Source organism: Eucalyptus grandis, chromosome 11, assembly GCF_016545825.1.
Source record: "Eucalyptus grandis isolate ANBG69807.140 chromosome 11, ASM1654582v1, whole genome shotgun sequence".
NCBI lineage: Eukaryota > Viridiplantae > Streptophyta > Magnoliopsida > Myrtales > Myrtaceae > Eucalyptus > Eucalyptus grandis.
Window position 1 is genome coordinate 32,550,380 of NC_052622.1, and position 12,079 is coordinate 32,562,458.

General features: G+C 38.2%; 1 protein-coding gene across 1 annotated transcript; it reads right to left on the bottom strand.

The window, feature by feature from the left end:
* Positions 1–478: 478 nt before the first annotated feature.
* On the bottom strand, positions 479–4,118 carry LOC104427769 (eugenol synthase 1). The gene is made up of 5 exons (XM_010040808.3): positions 3,828–4,118; positions 1,555–1,689; positions 1,249–1,480; positions 928–1,131; positions 479–823 (listed from the first exon to the last, which is right to left on the bottom strand). Exons 1-5 carry the CDS (start codon positions 4,029–4,031, stop codon positions 624–626), a joined length of 975 nt encoding a protein of 324 aa, XP_010039110.2. The 5' UTR covers positions 4,032–4,118; the 3' UTR covers positions 479–623.
* Positions 4,119–12,079: the final 7,961 nt, after the last annotated feature.

The following is a 12,079-nucleotide window of genomic DNA, read 5'->3' on the forward strand; positions in this document are numbered from 1 at the left end:
TCATCATTGTCCTTTTCTCCTCCCCGATATCAATGAGCCCTAGTTCTCTTTTATAACAAAAGATAACTTAAAGAAAATTATCCAAAAAATCTTAAATTTTTTGTACTTTTATCAATTCAGTTCTAAACATTTCAATTTTGTCAATTCAATCCTAAACTTTCTCACTTCTTACTAATTGAGTTCATCCAATCAATTTTGATCGGAAATTAATAACGTGACCGGCCGGCACTAACATAACGCTTTTAATAAATTTTTAGAAATTATAATTTTTTCTTTTTTGGGTGTGGGGTTAGGGACGGCGAGGGTTGTCGGCCGACCCTCGCCGCCCTGATCAGCCTTGGGCAAGGGCCGCGACACGCTCGTCGGATATGGCCAGGCAAGGGCTCACTAGCCCTCGGCCTTATAAAATATTGTATTATATTAGAAATTCATTTGACATATGTAATTCGAATGACAAGTTACAGAGTTCTATCAGTAATTGACAAATCCCGACCAGATGAATAAAGCATGAATCTTGCTGCATGATCCCACCGATTGCGATTCGAGTTCAAGTGCTCTAAAACAAGGAATGATCATAACTACGCAAATGATGTGCAATGAGTCGCAAGCTTAAATGCAACTCATCATTCCAATGCCGCGCGAGAAGGCTCCGGAGGGTCGACGAGGAATATATCGAGGACCTGGTCCATGGTGGTGTACTCGATTTCGGGATACAGGCACGAAGCTTCAAGGTCGTCCTCGTCTAGGTCCAAGCTCATCAGATCTCCCCTAACGAATACGGAGTGCACGATGGACACCGCTATGTTATCCGGACTCGGCAGGCCTGCACATATCACAACTAAAACAGTTATTTTCCAAGACATGCCATCAAAGAATTTGAAACTCAGACGGAAAACCTAATGCAGTGTATGATAAGTCCCCACTTACTCTGAGAGAGCTTGATCAGCTCATCCTCCTGCACGCATACCTTCTCGAATCTCCGACCCGTTTTCTTTTCCCACGACGAGATCAACTCGTTCTGAGAGATTATGTTCCCCGGCGGACGGTAAATCACGACACGGTTGCGCGTCCTCGGGTCGTTCGCCACTTTGATAGTGTATTTGGCGATGTCTTGCTCCCAATTAAGCACAGCTGACAATACAGTAGCGTAGATTCAGTGAAGTATTAATGCTAAGGAGTTATTCTAGCTGCCTAGTGAGTTATTCTAGCTGCCTAGTATACGATTGCAGATAAGCACTGTAGGAATACCCTTTGCCTCGCCAGTCCCGTAGACAACGATGTCAGGTCGTGGGTCGTGAGGGTGAAGCAGAAAATTGACGAAGTACGCCGCGCAGCAGTTGGAGGAGACGAAAGTGTAGGGAATGGTAGATGCTTCAATGAGCCTCCTGATTTTCTTCTTCTTCTCCAGTAATGCTTCGAATGGTGGGAGTGGGGGGGTGATCCTATCCATTTCGCACCCGAACTCGGATGGTAGGAACCTCTAGGACAACAAAAACGCAAGAGGAAAACTAAGCCCGGCTCGAAATCTCTTGCTAGGAAAAGAAGGCTGTTTACCTTTATGTTGCCAGCTGCGATTATGGCATCGATTATTTTGATTTGATCGGGAACAGCGGATACCGGAAGAACGGAGATCACGATATCGACCTGTTTGAGAACGGATACCATCTTCTCGTGCTCCTCCAGTTCTCCCTGTTTTTATGCAATTTATTTTTTTATGTCACAAATCCAATATTGTTTTGCTAAGTTCGTGGTTGTCCGAAGAATAATTGCATGATGACTATTTTTTGTTTCGACAATCCTAACATTCCGTGGTTCGTGTATTGGAAAAAGCCCAATAGAAGGTTGCATACAATTGATAATCTTGTGAATATTGCGGAAGGTAACGAATCTTAGAATTCAAGACTAACACAAGAAAAATTAAATTATTAGAGAATTTAATTACAAATGATAAAGACTCTAGATATTTGGGTGATTCGGTCAAAATATTGGAAAATTGTTCAAAAGTTACTAAATCCGTTGCATAGCACCCAATTCAGCTCTCAAACTTTGTACTTTGACCAATGCAATTCTAAGCTTTTTGACGATCTTCCAATGTCCTTGGCAACAAACAGAGGTAAGAAGATGAATAGTAGAGAAGGAAATGGGAAAAAAAAGGAAAAAAAAAAGACAGAAAAGAAAATATTAAGAAAAGTTGCAAAACAACATCATTACATTTAAGATCATTTGTATTATCCATTGGCCATGCCATATAAGACAGTTGATGCTAATTGGATCGTCATGTCAGTGACTTCCAACCTAAATTGAATGGGTAGGCTATATTTAAAAATTGTCAGAAGGTTTAGAATTACATTAGCCAACTTTGAAAGTTTATGACTCAAATGGCAATTGTAAAGTAAATTTAGAAATTTCTTAACAATTTTTCCATTGGAGTGTCGATACATACTTTACAGAAGAGCAAAGAAATCCACTATAAATTGGAAAACTACAAAGTTGGAGTCACTTAAGTTTTTCCCAACCGTACATTATATTTTCAGCAAAACCCACAAGTGTTATCTCACAATCTCTCACAAAAAAATAAAAACCTCACTCCAAAAATTCATAGAGAAAACACCCTAACACTCCTCTTATATGCGATTTTTGTATTTACTTATGTGACTTGCTGACTCAAAGTACAGACTTACTCAAATTAGAAATTCAACTCCAACGTGGAATTTAGTTCAATATTCCAGCTTGCTTGAATGTTAAATCATAAAACTTACCATGACTCACAATTTCTACTTTGATCGAGTTTTTTCCTAGACTCACACTTTGAAAATGGGTGACTTATTATTCGGGAGAATTACCAAAAATGTCTTAAACCTATTACAATTGTGTCAATTCAGTCATAAACTTTTTTTTGGCCAATTTAGTCCTAAACCTTTTACAATTGTGTCAATTTAGTCTATCCGCCAAAATTGGGCGGCGGCACCGACGTGACACCGGCTATTTGTGACGAAAGCCGACATGGCAATTTTTTTTTTATTTTTTCTTTTATTTTTTTCAAAATTTTAAATATTTTTTTTTCACCTTCTCCTTCCTCTAGGCGGCCAGAGGCAAGGGCCGGCAAGGCCAACCTAGCCGGCCTCGCCATTGCTGGGCGAGGCCCCACTAGATCTGGCGAGGCTTGGCCTCGCCTAGCCATGGCAAGAGCCGAGCTCGCCGACCGGTGAGGTCGACCCTTGCCATGGCTGGGCAAGGCCGAGCCTCGCCAAATCCAAGGCAAGGGTCGACCTCGTCGGTGGCTGGCGAGGCTCTCGCGACAACGAGGCTCGACTCGCCATGGCCGGTGAGGCCAAGCATCGCCGGATCTGGTGACAAGTGTTCCTGCCAGCCACCGGCGAGGTCAACCGTTGCCTTGGCTGGGCGAGGCCGAGCCTCACCAAATCTAGCGACGACGGCCTCGCCGTCCCTGGGTGAGGCTCACCTTCACCAGTGGCCGAAGGGGACAAGCCTCACCAACCAGAGGAAGGAGAATGAGAGAAAAAAAAAGAATTCAAAAGTTCAAAAAATATTTGAAAAGTCGAAAAAAAATTAAAAATTGCCATGTCAGCTTTCGCCGAACAACCGATGTCCACATCAGCGCCAGCCAGCCAATTTTGGCCGGATGAACTAATCTGGCACGATTATAAAAGGTTTAGGACTAAATTGGCCAAAAAAAAAAAGTTTATGACTGAATTGGCACAATTGCAATAGGTTTAGGACTTTTTTTGTAATTCTCCCCTTATTATTCATCATATATAAAGAGAAGACAGATGATGATATATCACACTATGAAGAGAGTAAGAGACCTGGACAAGGGTAACACCAAGAGATCGAAATTCGCCACGAAGTTGTAGACTGGAGGGAGGCATTTGAGCGGTGGCCGGTCGAACAAATACGAAGGTGGGGTGGCCGAATGATGTGCTAGCCCTCACTACATGTTTGCCGAAGTAACCAGTGCCTCCAAAAATGAGTATCTTGCTCTTATTGCAACTATTGCTCATGATCTCCATCTCTCTCTCTCTCTCTCTCTCTCTCTCTCTCTCTCTCTCTCTCTCTCTCTCTCTCTCTCTCTCTCTCTCTCGGTTGATAACTGAATCGATCTATGCTCTCTTTGTCTGGCACTGCTTAAATAGGATCACATCCATAGCTGATCTATTTTGACTGCACCATGATAGTATACGACTTCCCTCGTGCTCCACGTGATTAATTATGAGCATTTCGATCCTACATCAAAAGAAACTTAAAGTAAAAGGTACAACCAATGTCTTTGGGAAATGTTAAAAAAAGACGAAAAGATATATTAAATGATGCTCCTAAGGTCCTATTTTCCATCCTAGATGTGCCCATACAATGTACAATCCCTTGTGGAAACCAAAATATATATATGACCAGTGGTGTGGGAAGAGTATGCTCTATCACGTTACCCCACTCATAATGTTGAAATATAATACGCGGAAATGACCGGATTTTGCAATTTACGTCAACACAAAATCGCTAGAGAAATAAATGAGAAATAATAAGGACACTAGAAATTTACGTAGTTTGGTCCGAGTATCGGTACCTACATCCATGGGGAGAGCCAGCAGCAAATAATCCACTATAATCGGAGAATCGGAGTTTACAATCGCTCACATGCTCGAGTGTTTCCCACACCTAGATTTAACCTCAAATCCAAAGTGTTTATAAATAAACAACTCACTTGGACATAAACTTACGGCACAAAAATTACCGCGTGTTCAAGCTCGAAACAAAAACACGCACAGCTCTCATCAGCTTGACTTGTGTGGCTTGCGGCTCCTTTTTCTTTCTCTGGCGGCTTCTGACTTCTACATAGAGCTCCACATCCCTTTTATATGTGTGGGCCCAAAAGTCAAAGGCCCACCTCCTTCCACCCCACGTGCAGAGGCCGCCCTTAAATTTCCATCGGCGAAAAAGGAAACTCAGGCGTCAATATTGTCCGTGTGCGTGCGCCCAAAAGTCAAGGTCTTGACTTTTGGGCCCCACCTGGATAACAACCTTCAGCAAGTTTCCACAGAAAAGAAAAATTCATATCTTCTTTTTATTTCTTCTACTTGGGAAATCTTTAACAATAAAATTCAATTTAACAAATCGTCATCTGTATTTAAACTCGAAACATTAATTTAACTAATAAAATGAAAATAAATAATTGCAAATGTGACAGATACATCTTCAAAAACAAAAAGCTCGAGTTAATAAACAAAGAAGACTAAAGGTCACTTGCGTAGGAGAGGTCTTCAAGGTCGGCCCGTCAATAACAGTCGACATCTAAAGGCCTAAATCTATTAAAGTAAAAGAGTTAATACTCTAAAAAATTTTAAATTGAGACACTTATGATAAATTTATCTTAAATTAATTTTTTGACTACCAAAAATTCTATATTGATACACTTTTCACAAATTTACCTAACTAGTATATCATTTATTAGTTCCTGTTGAATTTTACTATCAAATTATAAAATTGGATAAGACCTAACAATTGATCGATTTATCAATTTGAGATTTTATTCTCCATTTGTCATAGTTGTACCACTTTTATGGTATTTTGTGGTGTTAGTCTAATTTAATAGAGAGTATATTTGTAACAAATATAACAGTTTGGGGTTTTTAGTAGTCAAAAAAATTAATTTGAAGTAAATTTATCACAAATATATTAGTTTATAATTTTTTATGATCATTTAGGGTAAATTTATCATAAATGTACCAGTTTTGAGTTTTTGGTGGTCACAAAATTAATTTTGGGTAAATTCGTCACAGATAGACCAGCTTGGAGCTTTTTAGGATATTAACCTAAAGTAAAATGAAAAGAGTGAAGGCCCGTTCCTAGCAACTTTTGATTCTTCTTTGTTTTTTTCTTTGCAACTACGTGACAAAGAAAACGTTTTGAACTTCAAAGAATTACAAAATAAAATAAAAAGTATGTAATGTTCAATACGTTGAAACGACGAGATTTTGCAATTTACGTCAACGCGAAATCGCTGGAGAAATAAATGAGAAATAATAAGGACACTAGAAATTTACGTAATTCGGTCCTAATATCGGTACCTACGTCCACGGGGAGAGCCAGCAGCAAATAATCCACTATAATCAAATAATTATAGTTTACAATCGCTCACACGCTTGAGTGTTTCCCACACCTAGATTTAACTACAAACCCAAAGTGTTTATAAATAAACAACTCATTCGGACATAAACTCACGGCACAAAAATTACCGCGCGTTCAAAATTGAAACAAAAATGCGCACAGCTCTCATTAGCTTGACTTGTGCGGCTTGCGGCTCCTTTTTCTTTATCTGGCGGCTTCTCACTTCTACGTAGAGCTCCACATCCCTTTTATATGTGTGGGCCCAAAAGTCAAAGGCCCACCTCCTTCCGCTCCACGTGCAGAGGCCGCCCTTAAATTTCCATCGGCGAAAAAGGAAACTCGGGAGTCAATATTGTTTGTGTGCGTGTGCCCAAAAGTCAAGGTCTTGAGTTTTGGGCCCCGCCGGGATAACAACCTTTAGCAAGCTTCTGCAGAAAAGAAAAATTCGTATCTTCTTTCTATTTCTTCTACTTGGGAAATCTTTATCAATAAATTTCGATTTAATAAATCGTCATCCGAATTCAAACTCGAGACATTAATTTAACCAACAAAATGAAAATAAATAATTGCAAATGTGACAAATACATCTTCAAAAACAAAAAGCTCGAGTTAATAAACAAAGAAGACCAAAGGTCGCTTGCGTAGGAGAGGTCTTCAAGGTCGGCCCGTCAATAACAGTCGACATCTAAAGGCCTAAATCTATTAAAGTAAAAGAGTTAATACTCTAAAAAATTTTAAATTGAGACACTTATGATAAATTTATCTTAAATGAATTTTTTGACAACCAAAAATTCTAAATTGATATACTTTTGACAAATTTACCCAACTAGTATATCATTTATTAGTTCTGTTGAATTTTACTATCAAATTATAAAATTGGATAAGACCTACAATTGATCGATTTATCAATTTGAGATTTTATTCTCCATTTGTCATAGTTGTACCACTTTTATGGTATTTTGTGGTGTTAGTCTAATTTAATAGAGAGTATATTTATAACAAATATACCAATTTAGGGTTTTTAGTAGTAAAAAAAATTAATTTAAAGTAAATTTATCACAAATATATTAGTTTATGATTTTTATGATCATTTGAGGTAAATTTATCATAAGTGTACCAGTTTTGAGTTTTTAATGGTCAAAAAATTAATTTTGGGTAAATTCGTCACAGATAGACCAGCTTGGAGCTTTTCAGGATATTAACCTAAAGTAAAATGAAAAGAGTGAAGGCCCGTTCCTAGCAACTTTTGCTTCTTCTTTGTTTTTTCTTTGCAACTACGTAGACAAAGAAAAATGTTTTGGATTTCAAAGAATTACAAAATAAAATAAAAAGTATGTAATGTTCAATACGTTGAAACAATGAAATTTTGTAATTTACGTCAACGCGAAATCGCTGGAAAAATAAATGAGAAATAATAAGGACACCAGAAATTTACGTAGCTCGGTCCGAATATCGGTACCTACGTCCACGGGGAGAGCCAGCAGCAAATAATCCACTATAATCGAAGAATCAGAGTTTACAATCGCTCACACGCTTGAGTGTTTCCCACACCTAGATTTAACTCCAAACCCAAAGTGTTTATAAATAAACAACTCATTTGGACATAAACTCACGACACAAAAATTACCGCGCGTTCAAACTTGAAACAAAAACGGGCACGACTCTCATTAGCTTGACTTGTGGTATTTCAAAGAAAAACGTTTTGGATTTCAAAGAATTACAAAATAAAATAAAAAGTATGTAATGTTCAATATGTTGAAATTTATATTACATACTCATATATTTTGGAAGGTTTGAGGCGTTTTACATTCAACAAGAGTCAAATGAGAAAACCATAGGGTTGTAAAAATCAAAACAAAAAAAACGGAAGTCACTCCAAACCGGTCAAATAAAGAAATATTTTTTGGTCATATTAACAAGCGTTCCTCCACTCAATAACGAAATGTTAATTTTCAGAATATTGATTGCACACGTATATATTATGAGAAATATCTGTATATTGAAATATTTAATAATCATTTACTTGTACGTGTCATTGGCTTCAACAAGCACACTAGCTCCAATTACCAAAATTTAGAGTCCAGAGGGATTAGACGAAAGAAGTTAACTGATCAATTAAAAGATCAAAATGAATTAATAAAAATGCTCAAGTTCGAGAATTGATAGACAAATCCATTTTTTGAGTCCTTTTAGGTGAACTTTGTTAGTTCTACAAATTAGATTATTTTTTTGTAATCAAATTTTCAATTTAGCATGCTTGTTCGGGAAATAATAGAAAAGAAGGAGGGCCAAATATTTTGAGTAGGAATTCTGGAATTTTGTAAGAAGAGAAAGGTTTTTTAAACTTAGGGCATTTTCTTCTTTCAATAGCCCTTTTAATGTAGCATGCTTTTTAAATAAAGACAATGACACAAATTGTCACCGAATTTTGATCAAATGTATAATGTGATTCCTAAATTATTATTTTATTCAATATGATATCTGAACTATAGCGTAATGTTTAATGTGATCCGTGAACTTTTAATTTGTCTGATGCGGTCTATGGATCTTTGGTACATGTTCAATATAATCTCTAAACTATATGAATATGTTCACTATAAGATTTCAATTAATTCAAGATCAATGACAATATTGAATATTTTATATAGTCAGGGATTAAATTAAACAAATTAAAAATTTATGTACTACATTGCACATTAAATCAAAATTCATGAATCACTTATATCATTATCCCGATTCGAAATCCACTTGTAGCAATTGTTGTTCTCGTTGCCTTTGATTTATTATTCTAATCTTCATAATCTTTTTTTTATTTTTTATTATTTTTTTCAAATTTCTTATTTGAAAATTGCCGTTGGAGTTAAGGACCACAATGCCCTTAAGGGCAACAATACTAGCTAGAAAAAGATGCATCACATGTCCCATCAACGATGGCTTCATGATTAGGCAATCGAGTCGATTTAGGTTGGCCGAAGCGGTCCCCCTGAGAATCTCCACGTCAAACAAGTGTTCTCTCATCATCTATGAAGCACGGACACGTTGCCTATGCTTCTGTGTTGTGTCCGACATGTGTCAGAGTGTGTCGAACACGTTGACACGCTCAGACACGGTCGGACACGCGATCAACATGTGTTAGATTTTCTGACACGTTGTCAACTTTTCTCGACACGCGTGTCCAGAACACAATGGAGAGTTGAGGCGAGGGCAAGAGAGCATAGACGAGGCCACAAGCGACACAAGCCCGCAACGGCGAGAGATGGCTAGAGAAAGAGCATAGATTGAGGCGAGGGCCACCACTATGATGCTGCGATGGATCGGCGACAAGGTTGTAGCTGCAAGGGAGAAAGGGCCGAAGGCGAGGCGGTAAACGATTGTAATGAGGACCGAGAGCAAGCAGAGATTGAGAGGAAGAGGAGAGGAAGGCGGTCGTATGGTGAGGAGGAGGAGGAGAATGATCGAGAGGAAGGGGGTCGTGCGGCGAGCGGCGAAAAGGAGGAGGAAAATGAGGGCGTTGGCTAGGGTTTTTGATAAGGAAACTCAAAAGTAATAAAAAAAAAAAAAAAAAATGGGGACTCTAATGGCGTGACTTTTAATTTTTTTTGGGGGGGAAGTGACAGCCTATTTGTCAAGTGGTGGGGGAGGGAAAGAAAAGTGAAATAAATTTGGGGGTGGGCGGAAATGGACGATGGAAAGAAGGAGGACTTTTTTTTTAATCGGAAAAATAAATAAATGAGATTAAAAAATAATTTCAAAAAATAAAAGTACTGAATTTTGAATAATGATAAATTGTGGTCATTGTAGAAGATCATGGATTTATTTAAATAAATTGATTCTAATTTCTTATTAGTCATTAGTTTCTTCAACTAGGGAAGACAGAGTCAATTTCCTGCAAGTATGCCTTCCCACTATGGGCGAACCTCTCCCATTCAAGCCCTTCAGAGACAGTCTTTTAGTAGGAAACCACTCCGACCTTTAGTTCAGAGCCTAAAGACACTCAGAGATGCCAAAATGATAACGTTTCTAACTATCCAAGCTGCATTTCTCATAGGATCCTACCAGGCTGTAGAAAAAAAAAAGGAGTTTAGAAAGCCATTGAGGATTTCACAAAACACTCACTTTGTTTTAAGGGACTCTGCCCAACACATTACATCTTCCTTGCCTTTTATAGACATTAGGAGGTCACACACAAACAAGGACCAAGCTCATGGGTCTTGAAATAAACAGAGGCCTTGATAACTTTCGGTAGGGAATTATTTGGGTGATATAAATAGTGACAGTGAACAATGATTTCCCTAGCCTACTGCTACAGTAACGATACAATGACTTGCTACAGTGGTCTGCTACAGTCACTAGTCTCGTCCGTCACGAGCATTGTAGTCATAGTCTGAATCATCGAAACTATGCATTGCTAGAAGATGTTCTTCATATTTTTGCTCAAGTCCTGCAAGTGAATTTGGTGAGAGAATTTGGTTTGACGAGGATGCTTCCTCTTGATTCCGGGAGGAGCCTGTAGTGTCGACAGGATTGTTTGGCCGAGGCCAATTGGATGGCTGAGCATAGTAGGATGTCTCCATGCCTAGAGATAAGGACAAAGGTCCTTGATCATAAGGGTCTTGGGAAAGAGGACCTCCCCATTATGCATAGGAGTCTTAGAGGACTGTGCAGGGTCATCTGTGTCTGTCATTTTGTGTTCCTATGATGATGCAGTTTGTCTAAATTCCTCAAGTGCTTCCTTGGCTTTTGGTGTGAGGCTATAATGATCACATGCAGTGGGTACATTATAGTTTTATACATCTTCAGGAATGGTTTTATTTTCCTGGCACAAGACTCTTTGGAGTTCTCGGTACTGGTGTTCACAACAACCAACAGATCTTGGGAAAGATTTGTAAATCCGAGCTTCTGTAAGGTGTGGCTGGGGTTTATAAGATGTGGTACCTTAATTTGTGGAGCATCGGTGATGCTACCATTGTTTTTTACAAAAGCCCATGGGCATTGGAAGAATAGAATAGTGTGGACCTCAGGGTTTGGTTGAATGGTTCTCAATTCTTGCTGTAAAAGCTGCCTCCACTGAGTAAGAGGATAAAATCAATTGAGGAAAGCTAAGGGATTTTTGTCACTTTCCTTTTTAATGTTGTGACCGAGTCCAAATATCCTGGTGAGGTTGGCAATAAATCTTCTGGTTAGAATTTCAATAGTTATTAAGTACTTATTGGTTAAGTATCATAATAACCATCGCAACTGATCAAGGAAGTCTTCTTCCTTCCAGATTAAAGGATGTATAAACGGATAGTTCAAATTGACCCTTGGATACAAATCACGAGAATGTATATTTTTCCTCGAATCCTTCGTTCAATTAACCTCTAGATTTGAAATCACTGCTTATAAACCTGGTATTAGCCATAATTCACACTTTTTTTGTAATTTTATTATTTATTATGATGATATGACAAATAATTGTACCAATGAGGAAAATAAGAATCCCCACCGGATAAAACATATCCTATATCTATCTATATAAAGAAGAAATCATGTAACGAAGGGGATTCTTATTTGTACAAATGGTACTTCGAACTTGGAACGAGCATGAAGAAATTAACGATACTTCTTTGTTTTTTGAGTTGTTATGCCGGATCGATCGCTCAAGACCTTTGGTCTCTACCCGGACTCGATAAAAAAAATGAGATCACTTCTTATGGACTTGCCATAGATGTCAGGTCTGTGTTCAATCGAGAGAGGTACACGTTGTCCTTTATCTGGTGTGCTTCCTTCTTCTAGCTATGATCCCATCGGTATAGTAGGATAATTACCTTCGTACACTTACTAATCTTAAAAAGGCAAGGAAGAAGCGAAAACATGGTTTCATGTGATTAACTTAGGGACATTGATTCAATTGGCATTGACATAATAGGAATATTTCGTCTATTAAGGAGGATTCCCCGAATACCTAAAATAGAGA

Excerpts from the sequence above, each read along its gene's own strand:
- LOC104427769 (XM_010040808.3), bottom strand. The coding sequence starts at position 4,031 with ATGGAGATCATGAGCAATAGTTGCAATAAGAGCAAGATACTCATTTTT. Across the intron at positions 1,481-1,554 it reads TCGCAGCTGGCAACATAAAG|AGGTTCCTACCATCCGAGTT; the intron begins GTAAACAGCCTT and ends TTGTTGTCCTAG. Across the intron at positions 824-927 it reads GCTGATCAAGCTCTCTCAGA|GCCTGCCGAGTCCGGATAAC; the intron begins GTAAGTGGGGAC and ends TGATATGTGCAG.